The sequence below is a fragment of the Peromyscus maniculatus genome, chromosome 13 (assembly GCF_049852395.1).
Source record: "Peromyscus maniculatus bairdii isolate BWxNUB_F1_BW_parent chromosome 13, HU_Pman_BW_mat_3.1, whole genome shotgun sequence".
Lineage (NCBI taxonomy): Eukaryota > Metazoa > Chordata > Mammalia > Rodentia > Cricetidae > Peromyscus > Peromyscus maniculatus.
In genome coordinates, this window is record NC_134864.1 from 39901458 (window position 1) to 39929221 (window position 27764).

The 27764-nt window shown below is 47.1% G+C and overlaps 1 protein-coding gene across 1 annotated transcript; it reads right to left on the reverse strand.

Annotated features, from left to right (window-relative positions):
- Positions 1-245: 245 nt before the first annotated feature.
- Positions 246-26299, reverse strand: Cyp27a1 (cytochrome P450 family 27 subfamily A member 1). Its single transcript, XM_015985704.3, has 9 exons — positions 25525-26299; positions 6909-7099; positions 2689-2888; positions 2387-2584; positions 2094-2266; positions 1320-1486; positions 1044-1125; positions 759-971; positions 246-600 (listed from the first exon to the last, which is right to left on the reverse strand). The coding sequence occupies exons 1-9, from the start codon at positions 25783-25785 to the stop codon at positions 481-483; spliced, it is 1605 nt and encodes a 534-aa protein (XP_015841190.1). The 5' UTR covers positions 25786-26299; the 3' UTR covers positions 246-480.
- Positions 26300-27764: the final 1465 nt, after the last annotated feature.

The window sequence follows — 27764 nt, forward strand, 5'->3', positions numbered from 1 at the left end:
GTGGTGCCCAGTGGGTAGCTTTTACTATCTACAGCTGAAGCGGGACTGTCAGGGTGCCTTTTTTGGGGGTGACCATAATGCGTCTGCCAATGAGGTCTACAGAAGCACGTGGTACTCTCAGGCTCCGAGAAGTAGGTCTAGCAGGGCTACCCATCACGATTCTAAGGTGCAAAAAGGCATTCCCCACAAAAGAGGGTCGGCCACATGCCGAGTGAGAAAAAACAAAAACAAAGAATCTCCCCAAATTTGAATTCAAAATTTTATTTTCAGTTGTACCCAAGGATTGCCATGTGATAGGAGGAAGTGCTCTACTGTCTTGAGTGGGTGCTGTTCAATAAAGATTGCGCCAGACATTTGGGGTCTATGGGAAGGGCATAAAGCTTCCCTGTCAAATCAGGCATCCTGTCGTGTGACGTGAGACTGGCCAGGGACTGCTGTACCAGGGCTTCTGGACAAGCCCCATGAAGGCAGGAGCCCAGCTCATGATTGTCTCTTCAGAAAGTGCAGGCTCACCTTCTTGCTGGGAACCAAGACAATGCGGGCCACAGCCTTCACTTCCCCCATCTCGGGAGCCAGGACCACCTCATACTGTTGGATCAGCTGGCAGGGAGAGAAGGCGGGGCCACTGGAATCTTGATCTCCTATTTCCTGTTCCTTCGGCTGGGCTCCTCCCCTCGACCTCCCTGCCCCGCCCCTCCCCTCCCTGCATTTCTCCATCTTGCCTGACCCACACAAGCCTCCCCCCCATCCCTGCTCACCCTTGACAACATGAGTTGCATCTCCAGTTCTGCGATCCTTCGGCCCAGGCAGGACCGAACCCCATAGCCAAAGGGCACAGAGCCGAATGGGTGCTGGATCTTGGAGTTGTCCGTCTCTTTCTTCCTCAGCCATCGGTGGGGCTGGAAGCTCTCAGGCTCAGAAAAGACACTGGGATCCCGGGACACCACATAGTGGCATAATACAAACTGGGTCTAAGGAGGATGAATGGCATCAGCAAGGGCGGCGGGCACTCCTGGGCACCTGGGTGCTCTAGCCCAACTCACGTTCTTGGGGAAGAGGAAGCCATCGATTTCCGTCTCCTTTTCCATGATGATCCGGGAGTTTGTGGGGACCACAGGGTAGAGGCTGTAGGGAAAAGAAAAAGTCTAGGCTCTGCTTGTAGATTGGGTGAAGGGGCATCCCATGCATCCCTGGCTTTCCAGTGCTCTCTTCCCACATGACCCTTGTCCCTAGCCTCCAGCCTTGGGGAGTCCCCACTTTCCATCCCTGCCTGACTATAACCCCCATACAGACCCTGTGCGCGTGGCACCATGCCCTACCGCAGGGTCTCCTTAATCACAGCTTTGAGCAGGGGAATGTTGGCTAAGTCCTTGTGCTGGGGCACCGTCCCGAAGGGCACCACACCCACCACCTCCTTGTGCAAGGCCTCCTGGATCTCTGGGTTCTGGGAAAGGTGGTACAGGGCCCATGTCAATGTGTTGGATGTCTAGGAGAGAGAATGGAGGACGAAGATGAAGTAAGGGGGTAATTTCTAGGCAAGAGGCTAGCTAAGTGGCGGGAGGGTCTGTGAGTGGATACAGGAAAGCTGGCTTACTACCAGGATGACAAGAAAAAGGGATGAGGTTTCCTGGACATCTCTATGCTAAACATGAGCCCACAGGTTGAATTGGGACCAATGTGGTGGAAGGTTGCATTTCAACCACAGAGGGGACTATAACAAAGAGAGAGTATGCCACAAAAAAATGCTAGAAATGAGGGCGCTTGTGGACACGTTTCCAATTCTCTACCTAAACTGCAGGAAGAGAATTGGAATCCTGTGGGATGGAATCTCCCAGCTGTCAGAGGGAAGAAGAAAGAGACAGGTGGACAGACAGAGACAGGCACAGAGACACAGAGAGAGAGAGACACAGAAAGAGATCCGGGGGCCCAGACACTGATGGAATTCCCCTCGCAGGGAATTGCCCTCAACTGAGCAAACAACCACAGTGATACAGAAGCTAGGATGAGAGGTAAAAGTGTGTCGGAAGGTGGGGTGGGAAGAGTACAGGATAAAATCAGGGAGCCCCAGGTCTCCGTCAGCCTTTCGAATGTACCGTGTCCACGCCAGCCAAGAGCAGCTCAGGGAAGGTGCCCACGGCCTCCTCAGGACTGAGCAATTCATTGGTCAGCAGGAAGTGCAGATAGCCCGATACCTGGACACCGTCTGGCCCAGCTGCCTGTAGCTGGGCTTCTATCTCCTTAACTTTCTTATTAATCAGCTTCTCCCCTGCAGGGGCCATCGGGGAACAGAGGAGGGTGAGTTTAAACCACCCTAAAAGCAGGTAGGGTGAAGGAAGTCATAGGAAAGCCCAGCATCCTCCCCTGACTCCAGACTGGGACACCTCACCAAAGGAAAAAATGTTATCCCAGCCATTCAGGTACCGCTTCCAAAAGGGCAGCAGAGGACGAGTCCACTTGGGAAGGAAAGTGACATAGACTGAGTTCTGGAACATGAGCCCAACAGATCTGATGAAACTGGCAGTGTCCTCAGGGATAGAGGGCTCCAGGCAGCCAATCCTTCTCTCAAACAGGATATAGCAGATGGCTGAGAAGTAGAGAGGCTGTCACAGCAGGCAGAGACAGAGGACTGAGAACCCAGGATCCCCATTAAGGCCCATTCCTACCCCAAGCCGCTCCCAGCAAGGGTACCTTCCAAGGCAAAGTTGTAGAGAAGATGAGCAATATCCGGCACCTGATCCCCCGATGCACTTTCTGCCCGCACTTGGTCCAGCCGGGTTACAAAGTCATCAATCACCTTATTGAAAGCATCTGTGTAGAGCGCAGCCTCGGCTGGCTTCAGCAGCCGCTTGTTCAAAGCCTGTCGAAGGTGGTACCACTGTGGTCCTTGTCTGAGGAAGGCCAAGAACAGCACGGGATTTGAATAAATGCTATCTCCCATCCACTACCAGAGAGCTGAGGGAATCTCAGACTCCTGGCATTTAGAATTTGGCAATCACCAAATACAATTGAGATAATCTAAGAACCACAAAACTGCCAAGCATGGCTGCATACAACTGATCACAGCATTTGGAAGACGGAGCTGGGAAGATCAGGAGTTTGAGAGAACCCTTTACTAAAAAGTGTTGTGAATGCTGCCTGGATTCCATGAGACCCGTCTGTGGTGAGTGGATTTTAAAAAGGAAGACAGAATGAACCACAAAACCTCAGAGTCCCACCACAGCACTACATGAATGGGTACAGTGGTCTTCTAGAACAACTACCTAGGATCAAATCATAGGTCTAACCAAGGCTGGCGGTAAACACCCGAATTCCATATGTTGGCTGAGCTAGCCTAAGTTGGAGGCCAACTTGGGCTACAAAATAAGATTCTGTCTCCAAATAAAAACAAAGGTTTATAGATGACTGGCTGAGCAACCTCAGAAAATAGGCTTACTGCCCATGTGCTTGGGTTTTATCTCTGTACTCGGAGAAGGATCCAAAGCATGTCATAACAGGGTTGTTCAAGTGCCCAGATGAGTGCTTGCACACGGTGTTTAGTAAATATTGACTGTGGCTATCTTTGATTTATGCAACTCTGGAATCTTCTGTATGTGAAATCATGAGAGATTCACCCAGACCTTCTGTGAGGAGGTTGGAGAATAAAATAGGAGCAAGTTGGGGTTCCCCTGCTGCCAGGGTTCTAAGCATCTATGCTCTCCTCGGTTCAGGGGGGCAGGAGACCCACAAAACTGAAGCTCCAAGTCTCTGTTCTATAACTACACAGTAGATGCTTGGGTGTCTGCCCTGGTTTACAGGGAGGCCCAACTGGGTGGTTGACATGCTTCAAAGACACGTTTAAGGATGACAGCCCCACACTCAACTAACTCCCAAACCCACACCCTTCCCTCCGCCAGCTGGATCAAATCCATTTCCTTAAAACCAGCTGCAGAGCCAGCCACAAGCATCAGGTGGTCCTGTGCCACAAGGAAGATCGGAAAGGCCCCACGGCTGGGTGTGTTGGCACGCTTCCGGTAAAGTGGGAGTGAAAGACTCAGTCATCAGCACTGGCGGCTCAGGAGAACAGAATGGGACCGAGGAGGGCACTTAGCACTCCATTACTGAAAATCGGAAATTTCACTTGATGACAACGATTACTATTAGCCAGGCATCATGGTACACACTTGGAATCCCAGCACTCGGGGGGGGGGGGGGGGGGGGGGGGCCGCGGAGGCAGGAGAATCAAGATGTCTGAAGTCAGTCTTGGCAGAATAATGAGTTTAAAACCAGCCCTGACTACATGAGATCTTGTCTCAAACCAAGGAGCAAACACAACAACAACAACAACAACAAAACAATATTGCTATCAAAAAATTTAAAACAATTAAGTTTTAAAGAGAAAGAAAAAAATGGGCTGGAGAGACAGCTCAGAGGTTAAGAGCAGTGGCTGTTCTTCCAGAGATTCAATTCCCAGCAGGTGCCCGGTGGCTCACAACCATCTGTAACTCCAGTTCCAGGGGTTCCACTGGCATCTGCAAGTACTGCAGGAATATGATGCTCCGATGTACATGAAGGCAAAATACAAAATATACAAAAAAAATATTTTTAAATCATTTAAAAAAAAGAAAGAAAGAAAGAAAAAGAAAGAGAGAGAGAGAGAAAGAAAGAAAGAAAGAAAGAAAGAAAGAAAGAAAGAAAGAAAGAAAGAAAGAAAGAAAGAAAGAAGTTTGAAAATCTGAAATAAGCCTCAACCCCTAGCTCCCAGGAGCTCTGTTTGTGTTTGAGGAAGGCTGTCACTAAAATAAACTAAGAGTATTGGGGAGAAAGAAATGACAGTGAAAACAGACCCATCAGGTCGTTAAGGCTTTTTCAAGGAGCTAGACATGCCGGCCTTTAATGGCGGCCCAGTCAGAAGCAGTTCCTTGCGGGGAGGACTGCCTTGTAAAATAAGACTCTAAAGACAGATCTGTTAAAACATGGCAAGAAAAACAAGTAGCATAGCTCCGAAAAATAGCTTTTTTGGGGGGTTTTTTTTCCGAGACAGGGTTTCTCTGTGTAGCTTTGTGCCTTTCCTGGAACTCACTTGGTAGTCCAGGCTGGCCTCGAACTCACAGAGATCCGCCTTTCTCTGCCTCCCGAGTGCTGGAATTAATGGCGTGCGCCACCACCGCCTGGCAAAAGATAGCTTTTATGTATGGATTATTTGGTGTTTGTTTGAGACAGGGCCTCCTGCAGCCCAGGCTGCCCTTGAATTCCTGTTCCTCCTGCCTCACTTCCTGAGTCCTGGGACTGGAGGCAGGCGCTACATACACACCCAGCCCAAAGTAGCCTTTGAAGGAATACCAGTGATGCACATAGAAAATTGGCTTTAGGGGGAGAAACCTAACTAGATCCCCAAAGGGCCCTACATCGTGTTCAGCTGAGTTGCCAAATCAGATCTCACTCTAGCTCCCAGGGTCAGGGAGGTTAAAGAGATCTTAAACGTCATTCTCTAGTTTCAGAACTTGGAACAAAGATCCTAAGGATTATTATCTTAGTTATGAAACTGTTCACCTGTGAAGGAGACAGAAACAAGAAAGGAAACCCCAGTGACTGAATCTGTGGACATCAGAGACAGCTATAGTGAACCTATGACCAGGTCATTTTCTTTCCAAAATATTAAGGATATATATATATATATATATATATATATATATATATATATATATATATATATAATTCCTTGAGTTCCAGAATCAGGGAAATCTGCTTCATTACTGCCTAGGGGTGTTACATGATGTAAGACCTCCCTTGGCTTCTGTCTTCGTCTGTAAAGTGGGGATAGTAATACTATCCACTCCAGGGTAAAATGAGACCTCAGCCCGGTGTCCGGCATTGTCAAAATACATAGGTATGACCAATGTGGCAGCTGTACTAAAGCATAATGGGAAAAGCCACTTAACTATTTTTGGAATTCTGCTCACACAGCTAAGAGACATCTGAACATACCCAATTAAAATCCGTGTCCACTGATAATTCCATCACCTACTTCAATGAGCTCATAAGCAAATAACTGTGCATCCTTCAGATGTCTCTACCAGAATAATCATAACCTTTCTAGGCACAACTGGAATCTCTATCTCCATGTATCCAGGAAGCTTATGGCCCATGATTTGTGTGTAATACAATACACTCAGAGACATATTTTATGAAATTAAATAGAGCCCTCACAACTAAATGATAATGATACTTTCTCAACTACAAATTGATGTATTTTCAACCATAATACAGAAAAAATGGATCTGAAAAAAAAAAAAAAAAAACAAGTGGTTCTGGCCTGTAATCTCAAGGTATTCATGACAGTTTCAGGATAGAGACCATGCTTCAAAACTTAAAAATTGCCGGGCGGTGGTGGCGCACGCCTTTTATCCCAGCACTGGGGAGGCAGAGGCAGGCGGATCTCCGTGATTTCAAGGCTAGCCTGGTCTACAGGGCGAGTTCCAGGAAATGCGCAAAGCTACACAGAGAAACCCTGTCTCAAAAAACCAAAAAAAAAAAAAAAAAAAAAAAAAAAAAACCTTAAAAATTACACAGGGCCTGAGAATGTAGCTTAGTGATTTAGCAGGTATGGGGTCTCAGGTTCAATCCCTACTGCCACGAACAAATCTTACTGGTGTTTTAGTTCAAACGCCCCATATTACAGGTCTGAAACACAAAAACAAGAAAATGATTGGCTTGTCCAAAACGACACAGTGTATCAGTAGAAAAGACAGTGGCTGGTCCCTGGGTTTCGGCCCACCCCAGTGACTGCTTTTAGACAAGCAGCAGGCTCAGGCGATTCAGGAAGCTCCCACTCTGCCCTGCATCTGACTGGCTACCCATGCCTGCTCTCTTTCTGCCTAGTCCTCTGTGGCCACGCCCCCGTCCCTTTAAGCCCACCCCCCCTCGCTCACGTGACAAAGATCCCGTAGGCGAAGCCCTTGTGGTCTCGGTGCTCCTTCCAGTCCTTCATGTGGTCTCTTATGGGGTACTTCCCCTCCTGCCGCATCACTTGCTCCAAGAGCGAGGCACTGGCCAGGTTCACATGGGTCTGAGTCCCGAAGGAGGATGTCCACATTGGACCGTACTTGGCCTTGTTCTTTGTCTGTGGGTATTAACCAAAACGGAATAACTGGAGAGGTGGGATGACGTTTCTGGAAGGAAGGATGGGGCGGGAGAGGGTCTGATGGCCACACCAGAACCAGTGGGCGGTACCAAAGTGCCTTGTGCAAGAGGAAGGCACAGCGGCGGTCAGTGGATCTGCAGACAGACAGAAAAAGCGGCTTTGCTAAGACTAAGACTTTGGCGACGACGCCGTTACCTGTCAGGGGTGGGAGGACCTGAGGCCTGTGGAGGAATATGGATATATGGGAAACTGGGGGTGGGGGTTCTTGCAGATTAGGTGGTTTGTTGGGGATTTTTTTTTTTTTCTGAGACAGGGTTTCTCCGTGTAGTATTGGTGCCTGTCTTGGATCTCGCCCTGTAGACCTTGAACTCACAGAGATCCACCTGGCTCTGCCTCCTGAGTGCTGGGACTAAAGGCGTGCGCCACCATGGCCTGGCTAGGTGCAGATATTTGTTTTAAGGAATCTGAGTAGGCCTAAAGTTCCTTCTTAGCATTTAAATCGACTGTATGAAAATGGCATAATAAAACCCATCACTGCATACCAACTCAGACAAATAAGGTAAGTAGGCCAGTGTGATAACTCAGTAGTAAGGTGCTTGCCGTCAAGCCATGACCTGAGTTTGATGGCCAGTCCTCACATAGTAGGAGAGAACCAATTTCTGCAAGTTGTCCTCTGACCTACACACACACACACACACACACACACACACACACACACTGAAACATGTACACACTACACATACATACATACCACACCATGCACACACATACATGCACATACACAACAAATAAATGTAGTAAAAAATTTTTTTTTAATTTTTAAGATAAATAGAAAATGTTAAAGATAAAGAAATAAATCGACTTGTAGCCTCATTGAGTTGAAGACAAATGTAATTACAAAGAGAAAGAAAAAAAAATCACGATTAGGAATTCCAAAAAGAGCATAACTCGAGATGAGAAATGCAGGGTCAAATGTGAAGTAGGCTGTGTTTTGTTTGTCTGTTGTTGTTTTTAAAGCAGCAACAATGAAAGTAATTAGTGTGTCGTGTAATTCCTAAGCCTTTTCTAAGGACTAGGAGTGTAGCTCAAAGGCAGAGATCGTGCCTACCATGCACAAGACCCTGGTTGGATCCTGCACAGAGACACATCCTAGACTTTCTAAGGCACTTGCTAACTGATACTCTTAGCATCTGAGAAGCTGGCTTTGCTAAGGGCTGGGAACATCATTCAGTGTTACAAGGCTCGATGACCTTGAGCAAAGCCCTGGCTGTAACAATGTACTGATGGCTGCTGAAATGAGAGAGAAAAGAAGACGGGGGAAGCCTAAGAAGAACCTGCAAATGTAAAACAGAATCGACTAGCTAAGTTACACTCACATAGTGAAATAAATAAAACTGTGGTTTTCTAGTTACTTCCTCTTCCCAGTTGTTGTTGGAGACCAGAGACTCTGAGTCATCTCTTGCTACAGAAATTTAGGCCAGAGGGTTTCTGTGAAACAAACAGATTTACAGAGAAGAGACTCATCTCTGAAGTTCCAGAAGAAAACACCACCTGATCTATATACAGTCTGGAAAAATGTCAATCTTCTTGGGTCTCTTGGGCCCCACTACAACATAATGGCTCCCAAACCAGTTGTCCAGAATCTACCCTGAGTTAACGAGGCCGCCCACTGCTCAGAAGCCAGTCTTGACAAGACCCCCACATCTATTTGTTCCACACTTCTACCTCCCAGGGACATGGCCACTGTGGGTGTGATAGAATCCTGAATTGTTCAACCAGTGATGACTCCTGTTTCCCCTCAGGAAAGTCAGAACGTACACACCTGACTGGTGGGAGTCTCAAATCGCTCATCCCTATTTTGGAGGACAATTGTTGATATTTCTAAAAATCACTACAAGCTTACAAAGAGGGCACAGGATCGCCACAGAATGGACTACAGTAGCAACTAAAAAAAAAAGCACAAAGTGGCCCTACTGTACTAACACAGAAAGATACCCAAAGTAGACTGTCAAAGAAGAATGTACAACCTCTGCCTAAGGGAGCCATCGCTGGGGAGATGGCTCAGTGGTTAAAGCCCTTGCAAAGGACCAGAGTTTGGATCCCCACAAACCACATAAATCAGGTGGGCACGGCAGCCCATCTGTAGGTTCTGGAGGTGAACAAAGGGGATCTCTGGAGCAAGCTAGCCCGTGAGACTAGCTATACTGGTGAGCTCTGGGCTTGACTGAGGCCCTGCCTCAAAGAGTAAGTTGGAAGAATGAATAAGCAAGATTCCCGACATCAACTTTGGGCTACTTATGCATCTGTGTGCACATATTCATGCATCTGCACACACATGGGAGCACGCACACACACACACACACATGCATACATACCACACACATGCATGCATACATACCACACACACACACACATGCATGCATACCACACACACACACACACACACACACACACACACACACACGAAGGAAAGAAGCAGGGAAGGAGGCTAAAACCATTTTCATTAAGAAATACTAAATGGGGCTGGGTGGTGGTAGCGCACACCTTTAATCCCAGTACTCAGGAGGCAGAGCCAGGCGGATCTCTGTGAGTTCAAAGCCAGCCTGGGCTACAGAGTGAGTTCCAGGAAAGGGGCAAAGCTACACAGAGAAACTCTGTCTCAAAAAAACAAAAACAAAAACAAAAAAAAACAAAACAAAAAAAACACACACACATACCTAAATGGATCCTTCAGACACAAGAATGATTACCCAGGGCAGAGGGGAATAGGAGCGAGTGTATTAGTTACTCTGCTGTTGCTGTGACAAAACACCGTGACCAAGGCAACTTATAGAAGAAGTATTGAATTGGGCTTATGGCTCCAGAGGGACAAGAGTCCATCAGTGCTAGGGGTGGGCATGGTGGCGGGAACAAGAAACTGAGAGCCCACACCTTGAACCACAAGTTCAAGCAGACAGAGTAGGGTGAGGGCCTTGAGCACTCAAAGCCCACCCACCCCCAGCGACATACTTCCTCCAGCAAAGTCCTACCACCTAAAAACTCCCCACACTGCACCACAAACTGGGAACCAGGTGTTCAGATGTCCTAGACTTTGGGGTGCATTTTTTCATTCAAACCCCCACAGGGAATAAGACTGCTCGGTATATACAGCATGGTATGTTGTTTTAAGTTTTCAACTATGGAAATGTCTAATTTTTTTAATTTAAGAAGAAAAAAAGGAAACAATATTTTCTGCAAGACAAGCCACTAACAGATAATTCTAGAAGGCAGAGAAACCTTTGCATTTGTACAGATACTCCTAAAATTTATAAGTGAGCCTTAGTTGTATCCATTTGCCTGAAAATGGGTTTTATTTACTTTTCTTAAAGTTTCCGTTAAAAAAAAAACAAGTACAAGTCTGGAGATGTAGCTGAAGAGTGGGAGAACTCTAGCCTGGTTCACACGAGGCCCACAGTTTGGTCTCTAGGGGTCAGGGGACAGAACAAGGACACAGACCACTAAAATTGGAGTTAGATGTGTGGCACATGCCTATATTCCTAGCACTTGGGAGGCAGAGGCAAGGTTACAGGTTCAAGGCCAGCCTGGGCCACATAACAACAACAACAAAAAATGTTGATGTAACATTTTTATTACAATGTGGATGGAGGTGACCTTCTGCAGTGACAAACAGTACTTTGTAGATAAATTTACTTTCTTCTTAAGACTGTGATTCATTTTCCAAATGTTCTATCACAATCTTGGAATCAGGAAAAAAAATCATTTTTATAAGACTTGGTAAGGGGGCTGAAGAGATGGCTCTTACCACTGAGCCATCTCTTCAGAGGCCCCAGGATGGATTCTTAGCACTCACACGGTGGCTCATAATTGCCTGTAAGCCCAGTTACAGGAGAGCTGATGCCCTGTTCCAGCTTCCACAGGTACCAGGCATGCTCATGGTGCACAGACATGCATGTAGTCAAGACACCCATACACATAAAATAATAAACATTTTGAAGAAAGGAAAAAAAAAGACTAGATAAATAGCCACTGAGCTGGGCACAAGTGTCTTCCCTGCAACCCAGAGTTCCTGGGGTTTCCTGGCTATCAGGGCCGAGGTTTCAATTTCTCCCTTTTCCCTTTAGACTCTTCTCTGTCAGTTTACTTGGTGGCACTTAACAAGGACCTCCTTATGTAAGGACTTATTTTAGAAAGACATCAGGAGACTTGCTGAGAGACGTGTGCTGCCCGGTGCGCTGACCACTGGGAGGTAACCCGAGACAGCCAGCCAGTTCCAGAACTTTCACAGGGTGCTGCCTCAGAGCTTGGCTGAGCTAACATGTCATCAGGATGAATGAGAGGGCCAGTCCTCACCTGGGGGAACTCCGGAGATGGAGAGTGAGGACTCATCAGCATTCACTTGTGGCACTCCCGTCCCATCCTGGGCACAGGTAAACCAGTGATCACTGCAGAGAACACCTGAGCGCAGAGTCCACATCCCAGTGTGCCAGACAGACAGCGGAGAGAAGTGAATTGCAGAGGCCCCCAAATTACTTCCTAATTATTTTGTAGAGGTCTTTTTACTGTTGTTGTTATTGTTTTGCTTTTTAAAAAAAGGTCTGTCCTCTGACCTCCATCCGTGCATCATGTTACACATGTGCCCTCATACACACACACACACACACACACACACACACACACACACACACACACACTCCAAATCAAAGTTATAATATATCATTTCATGCCCAGTAGGACAGCTTGAAAACTTCAACAAACAAACAGGAAATAAGCACTGATGAAGGACACACTGGAATCCTCATCTATTGCTAGTGGAAAATACAAATAGGGTACACCCCGTGGAAATTCCAGGCCCATGTACCCAAGAAATGAAAACATGTCACACAGACTTGTCCACAGTCTTGACAGAAACTTAGCAGCAAATGGTAGGCCGGCCCAGACACCCACCAACAGATAACAGATAACCAAGCTATATGCATACAATGGGGCAGTGTTCAGTCATGAAACAAAGGACTGACTCAAGTCTCAACTTGGACAAATCTTAAAAACATATGATAATTACGACACAGACACAAAACCAAAGGTCACGTGTTGTGGTTCATCCTCTCCGCATCCCCTTTAGAACCGGCTTACCCAAACACAGATTCACATAAAAAGGGTGGTCAGGGATACTGGCAATCTCAGTATCCCAGAGGCTAAGGCAGGAGGATTACAAATTTGAGACCAACCTAGGCTACATACAGAGCCTGTCTCAAGAAAATAAGTCTTCTTATAAACCTGAAAATTTATATCACTGCATTACTTTATTTCACCACTAAAAGCAAAACATCTTATGTATGTGTGTGTTTACGTGTGTTCCTTTCATGTACATATTAAATGTTATATCTACATACATAACATCTTCTAATGAATTCTTTTCAGATTAGTATACAGATGAGAGAACACATAAACTAAAACTGTTGAATTAAACCAAATGCCTTGTGTCCACACGAACAATAAATTTTCAATAAACAAGTTGGCCTAAATGGGTTGATAAACTAAAAATGAGAAGGTCTCCAGAGTCATTAGCATACATCTGTGTCCCAGCTGGAAGGTTCTGTTTATCTCTGCTAGACATCTCACAGCATCGGGGCCTGACTCAAAGTCATAAAACTATAACCCCAGCCTAAAACAAAATGATCTCTGCTGTAACTCTTTAATAAACAAGACTAATACTGTTGGCTTCATGAAAACACATTGCCAAAGCCATCAGCACTAAATACATGGTAGACACACAACTTCTTCATGTTATTTTAGGTCACAGAGGTCTACGAGTGACCTAAGAATAAATATGCAAATGATGCTTAACCCTCTGTTTTCTGCATCCTGTGTAGCGGAGTTAACTTTAAGGCTAGTCTTCGGCAAGGAAACAGCATCTCACAGTCAGTTTGCATAGTGAATCTAGACATAACAGCTTAAATCAATTACGTAAACATTTATAAGTCAGCTTTTCACACACCTTAAGGTCCTAAAATTACATGAAAGCTGGGAACAGGTATAAAACATCTAAGTAACTTCTAAGTTAAAAACTGGGCTGGGAGATGGCTCAGTGGTTAAGAGCACTGGCTGCTCTTCCAGAGGACCCGGATTCAATTCCCAGCATCCACATGGCAGTTCACAACTGTCTGTAACACCAGTTCCAAGGGATCCAACACCCTCATATAGGCAAACCAATCAATGTACATGAAAATGAAAGACCCTAGCCCTTCAGGCTTACACCCCCAAGCCTCAGGAAAAGAGAAATTTCAAGCATCAGGAAATGAGAAACTAAAAATCTAGTTCCAAGGGCAACCTGACTCAGCCATTGTTCAATCTCCCCTGCAACCATATAACAATGTAAAGAGATTTCTGTTAAGAGATGTGCTCAACTGTGACTGGGATAGTTGCAGGTGTTCCAGGAAGGACCACTGTGACCTTTGTGTAAACTCCACTCCTGCCCTGATACCCCCCTTGAGGTTTCAGGAAGAATGTACCTGTTGATGCAACTGTACCCCCTCTGTGATCACTCTGTACCCAGACCATGATCTTGTGAAACAAAATTGTATGAGAATTGTAATCTTATGGCTTTTGTGGGTTTTTCCTTTAAAAACCCCCATGTGGCTGCAGTAAGATGCGGCTCTTGCTCTTAGGAACAAAGCTTGCCCTTCTATATAGAAGCTTTAATAATAAAAAACCTCTTGCTATTGCATCAACTGGACTGGAGTCTGGGTTCTTGGGGCACCCACTTGAGACCCTAAACTTTGGGGTCCAACAAAATAAAAATAAATAAATCATTAAAAAAAAAACCTGAAAAAAAGTCTCAGGAAAAAAAAAAAGCCTGCTGCTGGTGGTGGTGGTGGTGGTGGTGGTGGTGGTGGTGGCGGCGGCGGCGGCGGCGGCGGCACACACCTTTAATCCCAGCACTCAGGAGGCAAAAGCAGGTGGTTCTTTGTGAGTTCGAGGCCAGCCTGGTCTACCAAGTGAGTACCAGGACAACACAGAGAAAGTCTATCTCGAAAAACCAAAAACAACAACAACAAAAGAAAAACAAAAAGATGCCAGGGGAAGGGAAGACCACATCTTGATAAGAGAGCTAGTGGAGACACCATGCTAAGAAGAGACTCTCATCCATCAGCCACAGACACCTCTGTGCCAGGGACTCTCCACTCTTTAGGCAGGAGTTACCGTCAAAAAACATAGTCAACAGGCAACGGCCCTCTTTAGTTGTGGACCTGAAACTTGCTTGACATTAGCATCCAGAATGCTCCATTTGAGAGATAATTACCTGCCAAATGCTATGGCTCACCTCGGTGAGCCCAGCACTCAGGAGGTTGAGGCCGGAAGACCAGGAGTTGGAGGCCAGCTTGGGCTACAGAGCAAGCCAGAGAGAGAAGGCAGAAGAGGACAAAAGTATACTGTATAGTAGACAGTGGTACACTAGGGAGGCACAGGCAGGCAGATCTCTGAGTTCGAGGACAGCCTGGTCTACAGAGTGAGTTCTAAGGCAGTCAGGGCTACACAGAGAAACCCTTGTCTTGAATCCTCCCTCCCCGCAAAAATGTGCACAGTCCTTAGTGGGCGAATCTATGGCAATGGTCCCTGGGTAAACCTACAACAATGCAGCTTATCGCAGCTTATCGCATCTGATTCCTGGCAGCATAGGCCGATGTCTAACAGCAGGATAACATCATGAGCAAGTCTCAGCCACTTCTGGGGTGAATATCACCACAGTGTCACAGTCACACAAGACTCATGCTTCCTATCTGTGATATACACAGATCCCTATGGCAAAAGTCGGCTTGGGGCTAACACAAGTGGGTGAGTCAGTTGATCAGACTATATAGCCTCCTGGATACACCATTGTTGAGAGCACTGGAATCCAGGCTCAGGTCTATCCTGGGCCACAGAGGCACAAGGAGGCAAGGAAGCACAGGAACAGTCTGTGACAAACACTCCAGTCCTTCTCATGCCATGCCTACACTTTGGGAACCGAAACTATGAGAGTTTGTAGATAGCAAAGATGGGGAAGTGAATGGCCAGCTCTGCTTGCTGATCATGAGCAGCCACAGAAGACGATGATGATGATGTCCATAAAGTGACAAATCCTAAGATGTGGTCCTCATGTGGTCCACACATCAGACGGTGGGCAATGTTTTAAGACGGGAGAAGGTATATAGGGAAGAAGCCATGGAGCCACTTTGAGACAAACACAGGACACATGTAGACATGTGGAGACATAAAGAAAAAGGATATGTAACTGCTGTGGAGACCAAACACTGGAAGGAGAGCAACACTCTGCTTTAGAGGATGCTGGGAGCCTGTCCCGGTAGACCAGGGGTCATGGAAGAGACAATGATCTCTCTTTCAGTTCCTGTCCATACTACATCTAACCTAGGTTGCTATTATGTCTTAGTTAGGGTTTCCATTGCTGTAAAGAGACACCATGACCATGGCAACTCTTATAAAGGTAAACATTTAATTGAGGTGGCAGCTTACAGTTCAGGGGTTCAGTCCATTATCATCACAGCAGGAAGTATGGCTGTGTGCAGGCAGACATGGTGCTGGCTACATCTTGATCAGAAGGCAACAGGAAGTAGACTGTCTCACTGGGTGATATCTTGAGCACATAACGAGACCTCAAAGCTCACCCCGACAGTGACACACTTTCTCCAACAAGGCCATACCTACTCCAACAAAACCACATTTCCTAATAGTGCCACTCCCTATGAGCTTATGGGGGCCAATTACATTCAAACTACCGCATACCACCAATTTTTAACTTGACAAATGGCCAATGAAGAATCTGAATTCTAGAACTCATAGCAACTTCCCTACAGCCAGACTTGAGAAGGCTTAGCTTCCATGAAAGACGATAGGACAAGATCGATTTTCTGATTGGCTCTCTTTGATCTCACCCTCCTGTGGGTCTCTTTGGTGTTTTACCTTTTTTTTTTTTTTTTTTTTTTTTTGCTTATTTGTTATGGTGGTAGTGGTTATTGTTGGAGACGTGGTCTCTCTATGTAGTCCTGGCTGTCCTGGAACTCACTATCATGTAGACCAGGCTGATGTCAAACACACAGAACTCTGTCTGCCTCTGACTCCCGAGTGCTGGGATTAAAGATGGGCATCACTGTATGTGGCCTTGTCACAGCTTATCTGAAGGTTGAAGGTTGACAGCCAGTTAGGGCCAGCTGAGCAGGTACATGGGATTGGCAACAGCTCTATTCTCCCAAAAAAAAAAAAAAATGCTGGGACTAATCTGTTCTCTAGGCAAGCATGACTAAGCTTTACAAGATTATGGTTTTGTAACAACACTGTAGTCAGATGCTGCCTAAGACAACCAGAGCAGATTTGATATAAGCTCTTATTAGGAAAATTAGTTAGGTCATCTGAGGAGAACGACCTGTTTCTGGACCTTTTTTTTTTTTTTTTCTTTCAGCTATTCTGGTTAAAAGGCCATGGAAGGATTATTAGAGAATGACCTCCCAACCTGCCAGCTTTGAAAATATCTATGCCAACAGCACCTTGAACCTGACTCTGATTTTTTAAGGAACCCTGTGACTCTCCTGGAATAGGACAGAATCAGAAGCCTGGCTGGAGCTACCATGAGGCAACTTTTGACGGGCCTTACTTATCTCACTGGGTTCTGAGGTGTCCTGAGACTTCCTGCCTTATTCATCTTAGTAAGCGGGCGCAAGGCCAGGCACAGTGGCTCAGGCCTTTGATTCCAGCACTCGGGAGGCAGAGGCAGGCAGATCTCTGTGAGTTCAAGGCCAGCCTGGTCTACAAAGCGAGTTCCAGGACAGCCAGAGCTATACAGAGAAACACTGTCTCAAAAAACAAAATAAACAAACAAAAAGGATGGTGAGCAAGAGGAGGAAGAGGAGGAAAGAAAGAAAACAGGTGCAGAATAGAATGTCCTGGAGGGGCTTCTCAGACTGGAGGTAATCCTGCAACTCATGCTGAGCTTATGGTTGCCTGGTGTTCGGGTGTTGAGTGGGTGGGACAAGGATCTGAGGGAGTCAGCATCTTGGTCTTAAAGATTCTTTTTTCACACTAAGTAACAAACTAAATGTAAAAGTATCTCTTTGTGGTTTTACTGGCTGAATCTGTCAGGCCTTGGCTGACTTCCACAGACTTAACATGCCTGTCCTTGTCAGGGAGGACTGGTGGAGTAATCGATCCCAGAGATGCACGATATCTATGTAGCCTAGGTATTCAGAGTGGAAAGCCCAAGGCAGGTCCTGGCGGTTGCTGACTCAGTTATGCGTATGGAGCCTGGAAGGCACTAATCTGATTCCCAATGACGGAACGAGGACTGCCTGCTAAATAGAATGCTGTTTCTCTCGAGAGTGATAACTACACGACTCAATGAGTCTACTAAAACCATGAGTGTTGGATGACTGGGCGACATAGTATGCGATCGTCCTCGTGAATCTGTGACTGGGCTGAGGGTGCAGCTAAGCGGAGATCGTGGACTCGGCATGCGGGAGGCTCTGGGGCTTGATCCCCGGCGATTCACAAAGGAAGGAGAGAGGGAGAAGAAATGAAGGGAAGGAGAAAGGAAAAGATCACTTAACTCCCCTCCCCCCACCCCCAAAAAAAGCACAGCTGCATTTTGACATCTCCTAGCTAGGGCCTAGTTTGGTGTAGGGATGGGTGGGTCCCTTAGGAAGCTCAGCAAAGCATAAACGGCTCAAACCAGCCAACAGCCCTGACAACCAAAGTACACTCTCAAAGGCCAAGGCTTATTTTGCCATGTCAACTAGCCAGGCCTTGAGAGCTGACAGTCACCAGTCACTTGGATAAACAAGAGTAAACAGGCACAGGTTGCTCTTTTCCCTAATCTGATTGGCAAATGTCAGAAAGATGGCTCATTCTGGGTCACAGGCTAGGGACTGCAGATGGGACAGCCTGTCTCAGTGCTATCCGAGTGTCACCAGGACTTAACCCCAACCCCTCGCAGAAGCAGAATCCCCGTCTCCAAGTCACCGGAGGTGCTAAATAATTAACGGCATTCGCGCCTCCCCTTGCTCTGAACCTGGGCTTGGATGAGCTCCTGATGCACCAAACCAAGCCAGTGAAGTGGCCCTAGCTGGGCTCATGATAAGGGGCACGGTGCACAGTTAATTTATGAAGATGTTCATGCTGGAAATGGAACCAAGTGACATGCAGACTAAGCGCCACTGTGATCCCAGCACGGAGGCAGAGGCAGGGATCGCTTGAGCTCAGGAGTTAAGGATCAGCCTGAGCAACACAATGAGACTCAGTCTCCAAATGAGAGAGCTGGAGGAGGGCAGGGTGGTGCACGTTGGTAATCTCAGTACTTCAACCATAAGTAAGGCAGGAGGATTTTGAAGTCTAAGGCCGGGCCAACTGGGCTACCAGCACCCTACCTGGAAAACAACACAAAACAAACAGTTGTATTTACAAGTGTTTACAGAATTGCACTGTATGACACAATTTATTATCCAGTAGATGGGTGTTTCATATGGGTGTTTCTACTGTATTTATTTCTTTGCCATCACTAATTTTCAGGACTAGAGATGTATCCAGGGCCTAGTGCATGCCAGGCAGAAGGTTTATCATACAGCCGTGCCACAAGCCCTACAAGAAGACATTTTTGTGCAAGTGTGCAGTGATTACTTCAGTGTCTGAAAAATGTCCATTTTTTACGCAAGAAGACAGACTGTCATAGAGAGATTCATACCAGACATCCTGACAGGAAGAACCTCCCACTGATTTTACCACTCAGAGAACAGTGAAATACAGCAAGAAGAGGATAGAAGAGGATCTGAGAGTGAATCAAGGCTTTGCTGTAACACACTCAGGAAACTATGAGCACTGCTTATCCCCAGACTCAACTCCCACAGCCTGGTAGAAAGCTCGGTCGAACAGCATGCACAGCATTGTTGAGAAGCCCCAGCATCCTATAGCAAAATCGAGGACAAGGAGTGGATGACCCAAAGCAGATGCTGAACCTGGGGACAGGCAGACCCCAGCGCCCGGAACTTGGGGGACAGAGGTGGACAGACACAGGCTCAGACCTTCCTTGTACAACCCAGTCTTTCAGCCATCTAAACAGACAATGATGAGAAATCCAGTCCACAAAATGACACACATGTGCAGGGGCTACTGAGGACCCCAGGGAGTACCTCAAACCAGGGAATTCAGAACAAGAGATACGGACTAGATGGCATTTCATCATGCTCTGGGTCAATATATTTTTTGTTATTTTAACTTTTTATTTTTCTCTCAGCTACAGCCATGGGGCAAAGGGGCAGATACATTTACCATCTGGATCAATATTTTTGAAAGGTAAAAATTTAGTAGAGGGGCTGGAACAATAGCTCAGCAGTTAAGAGCTCAGGCTGCCCTTCCAGAGGAACTGGATTCAATTCAAGCATCCACAACAATCTGAACCCCAGTACCAGGGGATCCAATGCCAGCTCCTGGCCCCCTTGGACACTGTAGGCACATGGTGCCCAGACATACATTCAGGCAAACACTGGTATACATAAAATAAAAATAAAACCTCAAAAGATTTTAATTTAACAGACACTTACATGTAAACTTGGGGCTGGAGATATAAATTAATGGTTAAGAGCCCTTATTACACAAACAGAAGACTGGGGTTCAAGTCCCAGCACCCACATTGTAGTGTACCTAAACTCACAGAGGCACACATACATGCACATAAGATCATTAAATAAGCATTTTGAAAGGAAATTTATACATAAATTTAAAATATGTTCACATTGCATTTTTTCCAGGATGCTTGGTATTATTTTTTATCAGAAAGAAGAAAAAAAATGCAGGCCTAGAGCTATAGCTCGGTGGTACAAAAGAGAAAGAGGCTTCCAATTTTTATTTTATTTTTTATATACCATATGTGGTATTTGCGTGTGTGTGTGTGTGTGTGTGTGTGTGTGTGTGTGTGTGTGTGTGTGTCCAGAGGAAGATATAGCATGCCCTGCTCTATCACATTCCACTTTATTCCCCTGATACAAGGTTTCTTACTGAACCTGAAGTTCCCTATTTCAGCTAGGCTGGCTGGCTAGTGAGCTCCTTGGATCCGCCTCTCTCTGTCCCAACCCAATTCTGCACTAATAGATTAAAGTGGCCATGCTCAGCTTCTTTCTTTTTTTCTCTTCTTTACAGGAATGTTTGGGATTCAAACTCAGATCCTCAGGCTTGTTCAACAAGTGTTCTCACCCACTAAGCCGTCTTCCCAGCCCCGGGTGTTTTTCATTTATTTCTTTTTTTTTTGTAGAACCCAGGGCCTGGAACATACTGATACCTTCAGCTTCTCAGCATTGCTTGCCCTATTCCTCCGGGGTCCCTTGTTTTCTCACATCCGAGGGTGTAGCCAGATTGTGCTCGGCTAGCTGCCCATAATATCCACTCAGCTTTCCCCTTTGTGTGGCAGCCTCCTGGTTTGGGTAAGAGGGACCCCAAGCCTGGCTTTAGGGGTGAGGCTTCATGGGGCAAAACAACCTCTGCCTGCCCAGGGAAGGGCAATTGCGTTACACCAAGGCTTTCAAACAACTTCTGCAACACAGCAGAGCCAAGACACCTGAAGGAAAACCAAATGGCTACTTTTATGACTCTGTGAATCTTGCTGTAGGCAGGTTTTATTGCCCTAAAAGCTAATGAGCTGGAAACCTGTACCCTAATGTCACAGTGTTAAAAAGTTATTCTAGGGGCTGGGCTGCTGGTTGTGGTTAAAGCACTTTCTATGTAAGTGTGAGGGCCAGAGCTTGCTCCCCCCCCCCCCATCTCACATAAATACGTAAATGCTGAGGTGCTGGGATCCACCTGTAATGCCAACCTTGGAGGGTGGACATAGGGGATCCTAGAACAAGCTGGCTAGAGACACTGACCTCAGAAGCTTTGCTTTTGCACAAAACAGATGCATACAGGAACTTTTTACCAAGGTGGATGAGGATGCCCTCGAGTGTGGTTGTGGCTTTAGAGTTAGGGAAGGTGAAGAGGTTGGAAGAGTTTGGAGGACCAGGCTAGAGAAGGTCTATATGGCTGTAAACAGAGCATTCGAGAAAGCTGTGGTGAAAGCTGAGAAGATAAGGAGCCTCAGAAGGAGCTATGTGCTCTTAGAGACTAGTTACCAGTCCTGACCAGAATTTTTTTTTAAGCATGCGCACAGTAAAGGCTCTGCTGACAGACAGGGTCACAGGTGCAAAGGAGGAGCAAGGTGCACCTTGTTATAAAGCAGCAACGGACCTAGCTGAACGGCATGCATGCCCCTGGGTTTGTGGAAGGCCGAATTTAAGGGTGATAATTTGGGGCATTGGAAAGACCCTTCCAAGCAATACACGGAAGGGGCTGTTTGGATACGTTTTAAACCACAGGCAGTAAGGTTCAGGAGCAGTGATAATGACCTAAGGATAGAATTTATCATCAAGACAGTGCTTGCCCGGCCTGCAGAAAGTCCAGCTTTCATTCCCCAGCACTTCTTAAAGGATTTGTGTGCTTGGAAGGGAGGACGGCGAAAATGTGGAAATGGAAGTTAAATGTAAAGAGCGAAAGGAGATATGGCCAGGGGCAGCTGAAGTGCCACTTGCTCAGATTAGCACCCAAGAACAGAGGCACTATGTGTCAAGGCACGGAGAGAGAGACCTGAGGCACCCCACAAATTATCCTGTGTCAAGGCACCCCACAATTATTGGGGTTGTCCCACTCACTTCAGATCCAGAGGTCCTGGGGTAGAATGGTTGCAGGGTAGACCTGAGGGCTGCTTGCCAGGGCCACCTGCCCAGGCCTCAGCTGGTCCTTCCCCAGCACAGCCACCCAGTCACTGCTTATATGGGCTCATGTGTAGCTGGTGCCTCTGATGTACCAGAGGGTGAAGCAGAAGTCGTAGCGGAATGTAAGGACTGCTAGGTTTGATGCACCCAGAACACAGTAGCTATGGGACCACAGTGGTTCAGAGAGATTAGAGACAAGAGGAGGAGGAGGGAGAGGAGGAAGGAGGAGGGAGGGGAGGAGGGAGAGGAGGAAGGAGGAGGAGGAAGAGGAAGGAGGAGGAGGGAGAAGTAGAAGAGGAAGAAGGAGAAGAGGAGGAGGAGGAAGAGGAGGGAGAAGAAGAGGAAGAAGGGGGAGGAGGAAGAGGCAGAGGAGGAGAAGGCAGCCTTCTGGCAACCTGGCCCAGAAGGCTGGAACACTTGCTGCAAAGCCTGATGACCTGAGCTGGATCCCTGGAACTCACATGATAGGAGAAAGCCATAGCTGTCCTCCAGATGTGTGTCACGTCGTGCTCATGGGTACACATGTACACACACACACAAATAAATCAATGTAAAAAGAAAACTTGTAACTTAAAGCAAAAAAACAAGAACCAAGCCTAGGTAGTCAGGCAGGCGTTTGCCAGAGGGGCACAGTCACCACAGAGCCATACCTGGGACCCCAGAAAGGTAGGGTAACATCTAATGGTGAAGCCCCACAGGCAAGGCTGCTGGAGACTTAGGGGGGCATCCCCAAGCCAGTGTGCAGAGGATGGAGGAGTTGGGGCTTTAGGAAATGTCTGCACTGATGGGTTTCGGTTTTACAGGGCTCTCCTCCTCCTCTCACTCTCCGCGTTGTCTTGGATACAGGGAGCGTTTTAACTTTACTGGCTAACAGCAGAAAGGAGTTTGTCTTGAGTGTCAAGTCTGACTCTGGACTTGACATGGTGCTCAGACAAGACAGTTGGGACTACAGGCACAAAGGAGCGCACTTTGCCTTGTGAGAAGGACATGAAGCTGGAGGTGGGAGTGGCGTGGGATGCTATGGTTTGGATGTGGTCTTCCTCAAAGATGTGTGTTGAAGGCTTGGTCCCCAGTGTAACAGTATTATTGGAAGGTTCTGGGGCCTCTAAGAGGTGGACCCTAAAGGAAGGAGTTTGGGTTATAACTACCGTAGACTCCCAAGAGTGAATTAATTCTCACAAAAACAGGCTGTTATAAAAAAAAAGCAAGCCTGGTCCCTTCCCATACTCTCACTTCCTTTCTTACCATGTGACCTCTCTCTCACAAGCAAGCTCCTGGCATGTGACGCCATCCACCATGATACACACAGTAACAAGACCTTCATCAGAGGCTAGCTAAATGGAGCTACCTATTTAGACTTTCAGTTTCCAAAGTTGTGAACGAAACACACCTTTTTTCTTTACAATGTGTTCATTCTTCAGCATTGTGTTACAGTTAAAACAAAAGAGACTAGGACTCAGGAGCCGATCACACCCAAAGGACACTCACCTACAGGAGTTTTCCATCTTGCAAGGACGGTTTGAAAGACAAACCAATTCTAACCGATACAAAATAAGTTAGAGAAACACAGCCTTCCTCAATGATGCTGTCTCTGGGTTTCATGGATGTACAACACTCCTGGTAACTCACACCAGCCATAAGCATGTGCAGCAAAAATGGCTGATAGAGTTCTCATGGGACAGCTCAGATTCATAGGAGCATTGTTTAGAGTTGTCCTATAACTGCAGCCTTCTGCACTCTTTTCAAAGACCATTCATGGGCAGGAGGGATAGCTCAGCAGGGGAGTTCCTTTGCTGTTCCCCAAGGCTTGAGTCTCCTTCCCAGTACCCATGAACTACCTGTAACCCCAGTTCCAAGGGATCCTTTTCTGGCCTCTGATGACAGACAGGCAGACAGGAACACTCACACACATACACAGAAATAAAATTACATCTTTAAAAAATATATATCTGTCTCTGGGGCATTGTCCTGGCTGGTTTTGTGTGTCAACTTGACCCAAGCCAGAGTCATCAGAGAGGAAGGAGCCTCAGTTGAGGAAATGCCTCCGTGAGACCCAGCTGTAAGGCATTTTCTCAATTAGTGATACTAGGGGAGGACCCAGCCATGGTGGGTGGTGCCAACCCTAGGCTGGTGGACCTGGGTTCTATAAGAAAGCAGGCTGGACAAGCCAGGGGAAGCAAGTCAGTAAGCAGCACTCTTCCATGGCCTCTGCATCAGCTCTTGCCTCCGGGATCTGTTGTTTAAATCTTAGATGGTCTTTTAATAAAAAACCCAGAGCCAGATATCAGGGTGAAAGCTGAAAGATCAGAGAAGCAGAACAGCCAGCCACTAGTTCTTACCTCTATGAAATCCTCAGCCTAAATATAGTGAGTTTCTGTTTCCTCATGTTTTATATACCTTTCTCTGCCTGGCCATATTACTTCCTGGGATTAAAGATGTGTGCTTCCCAAGCAAAAGCATGAGATCTCAAGTGCTGGGATTAAAGATGTGTGCCCCCACTGCCAGACCTCTATGTCTAATTTAGTGGCTGGCTCGGTCCTCTGATCCCCAGGTTTATTAGGGTACACAATATACCACTGGGATCCTGCCCTGTTTGAGTTCCCGTCCAGATTTTCCTTGGTGATCAACAGCAATGTGAAAGTGTACGTCAAATAAAACCTTTCCTCCCCAACTTGCCTTTTGGTCCTGGTGTTTCATCACAGCAATAGAAACCTTAACTAAGACCGGCATGCTGGTGCACATACATAATTTCAGCTCTCAGGAGGCTGAGGCAGGAAGAAAGATTTATAGCCAACCTAAGCTATACAAGGAAACACAGTCTTAATAAAACTAAAACAAACAAAACCCGTATACTCATGGTTTTGCTTCCTCGGTCTCCTTCGAAAGCCATCTAGAATTACGACGTCTTGAGCAAATCCCCCTGAGAAAGCTTCAGTTTCTAGCTCTGTAGGCATTCCTCAGACCTCTCAATTTCTAGAGGCGGAAATCAATCCAGAACTTTTAATCTCCTTTGTTTCTTGGCTGAGAGGTATCAAGTCTGCAGGGAATGATTTATTCTCTCTCTCTCTCTCTCTCTCTCTCTCTCTCTCTCTCTCTCTCTCTCTCTCTCTTTCTCTCTCCTCTCCTCTCCTCTCCTCTCTTTTCCATCTTTCCTTTCCTCTCTCCCCTCTCCCCTCACCCCTTCCCTGCCTCCCCTCCTCTCCCCTCTCCTCTCTCTCCCATCTTTCCTTTCCCCTCTCCCCTCTCCCCTCTTCTTCCCTTCCCCTCCCCTCTCCTCTCTCTCCCATCTTTCCTTTCCCCTCTCCCCTCTCCCCTCTCCCCTGGAATTAGGTATGCAGACTGGCTGGCCTTGAATTTATTGAGATTCGGAGCCGTTCTCACCCAGCACAATCCCTTCCTCTCACAGCGTGTGTCCGTCAAACTGCTGGTGACACTCGTCGCCTGTTTTAGCTCAAAGGGTTCTCTCCGCACCTTGCACACCCTCCCACGTTATGGCTGGAGCCTCAGACACTAGCGAGCTAAGATCCCGTATTTACTGTTTACCCCGCTTCTCTCCCTCGCCCAGCTTCTCCATCCCAGTGCCCAGCCCCAGGTGGCTATGCCGCGGCCGGCCGGGTTGGTTACCTGGAGTTCGTGCAAGCGCAGCACATAGCCTCGCACGAATAGTTGGAATAAAAAGCGAAGTGGTCCCGGTCCCGGGAGCTCCTTCAGACTCCGCAGCCCCCGCGAGTCCCGACCTCCTCCAGGACCCTCCACACTCTCGTCTGCCGGGAGGACGGCCGGGATCGCAGCCTTGGCTCGGGCCCCCTGCGGGCAGAGGCCAGGGCCCGCCACGCGCGCTCCCAGGAGCGCCCACCTCAGCCTTGAAGAGCTCAACGCAGCCATGGATCGTGCCTGCGAAGCCAAGAGTTTGGATCCAGAGACTGGGAATCCCAATCAGAGGCAGAACCCGGGGCTCTTTGGACTGGGCGGATTTAAAAGCAAAGGTGACCTGAGGGCGGGCCGATAGAAGGCCAGCCAGATCCTTTCCAATCAGGATCTATCGATCACACAAGTGCCACTTTCTCCAGCTGCCAGATCCCAACCAAGGAGGCAGGCAGAGGTGGACAGTGTGTGTGACCCAGGAAGAAGCCCGGAGCCCTCTGGCGTCTGCGGCCTCCTCCTCCACGGATTCGCAAGAACTTGGCAGGCTGTTCACTGTGAGCTGGAGCACAGAGATCAACTTCCAAGACCCTCGGGCCCCACCCAGCAAGACCCGCCTTTGCTTGGCCCGCAGAGGGCCATCTCTGCTGTCCCTCGCTTTTCCAGATGGTCCTGGAACGCGCTGCTGTTTCCCCGGGAGGCTGAGGCTGAGTGTGGAGCCGGGAGAGCTAAGGGAGTCCAGCAGCCAAGGTCATGTGAGCCCGGAGAGGAGGAAAACAGAAAACTGCGGTATTAGTGGTGTTTTAAAAACAGTGCCCCTACCACCGCCGCCGCCACAGATACCTTCTCACCCCAAGCCTGCTAAGGTGGCATTTTCCCACCTTCAGGCTGAGAACAGATTTGAGTTTGTTTTTGTTTTGCCGGATTTTGATTCTGTTTTCGTTTTCCCGTTTTTGTTTTTGTTTTTGAAGACACAGGCTCATCGTGGAGCCAAGACTGGGCTCAGTTCTCCACTTTCCTGTCCCAACTTCCATAGTCAGTCCTGGAATTAAAGATCTTTTATGAATCAAGTGTGGTGGCGCACGCCTTTAATTCCAGCACTCAGCAGGTGGACTTCTGTGAGTTCCAGGTCAGCCTGGTCTACAGAGTGAGTTCCAAGTCAGCCAGAGCTACATAGTGAGACTCTATTTCAAAAAACCAAAACCAATAGTAATAACAATCATGAACTTTTAAAAAGGAGGAGGGGCTGGATAGATAGATGGCTTTTCTTTCAGAGGACTCGAGTGGCTCACAACCTTCCAAAAACCTTCTGCTGGCACCAGCTGGTGCACAGATGGCATGCAGGAAAAACAGCCACACATCAGAAGTAAATAAATTCTTAACAATTTTATTTGAAAAAAAAAAAAAAGAGAGAGAGAGACTGCCCAACATGTGGCCTGGCTTCAGAATTATTTTAATAGAGTGAAAACAATAAAATGGGGCAGAAAACTCACTGCAAGAAGAAAAAGTAGTAGTAGTAGTTTATGAATCCTTTCTTTTGTGTGTGTTAGAAGTGTAGTTTTCTTTTGCTGTTGTTGTTGGGTTTTTTGTTTGTTTGTTTGTTTCCAAGCTCTGTGTAGCTCTGGCTGTCCTGGAACTCTGTAAACCAGGTTGGCCTCAAACTCAGAGATCTGCTGCCTCTGTTGAGATTAAAGGCGTGCGCCACCACCCACCCACCCCATTTTGTTTTTTAATGAAAACCATGACTTACGCAAATACAAAATAAACATGGGGACTGGGGATTCGGTACGGTGAAAGAGCACTTGCCTAGTAGGATGAAGTTCTATGCTTAACCCCTGGCATCCTCAGCTGCGCAGCTAGTTCGAGGCCAGCACGCACTCCATGAGACCCTGTCCCAAAGAAAATAAAAAATAAAGGCGGGATCAAAGATGATTTAACCAGTAAATGTCTACATAGCCAGCAAGATGGTAACATAGGTGCTAACAGGATGTGAAGGGTTGGGTTTTTTGTTTGTTTGTTTTTGTAGCCCCCCTCCCCGGAAGAGGGAAGCAGGCATGTTGACAGACAGTTGGACTGAAAGCTAATGTGGCTAGGTGTGGAGTTCTTATTTAATCGAATGTTCATCTTTTTAACCTGATGCGGGGGGTTTAGCCCCTTAGGAAATGCCAAGGCTGTAAGCACAACTAGACAAAAGGGGCTCCTTACCTCAAGCAGATAAGGAA

What these genes read in the sequence shown, in the direction of transcription:
- Cyp27a1 (XM_015985704.3), bottom strand. Translation starts at nt 25,785, where the DNA reads ATGGCTGCGTTGAGCTCTTCAAGGCTGAGGTGGGCGCTCCTGGGAGCG. An exon ending in GCCTACGGGATCTTTGTCAC is followed by an intron (nt 2,889 to 6,908) that starts GTGAGCGAGGGG and finishes GGCCTTCCTCAG; the next exon opens with ACAAGGACCACAGTGGTACC. An exon ending in TCTTGGCTGGCGTGGACACG is followed by an intron (nt 1,487 to 2,093) that starts GTACATTCGAAA and finishes TCTCTCTCCTAG; the next exon opens with ACATCCAACACATTGACATG.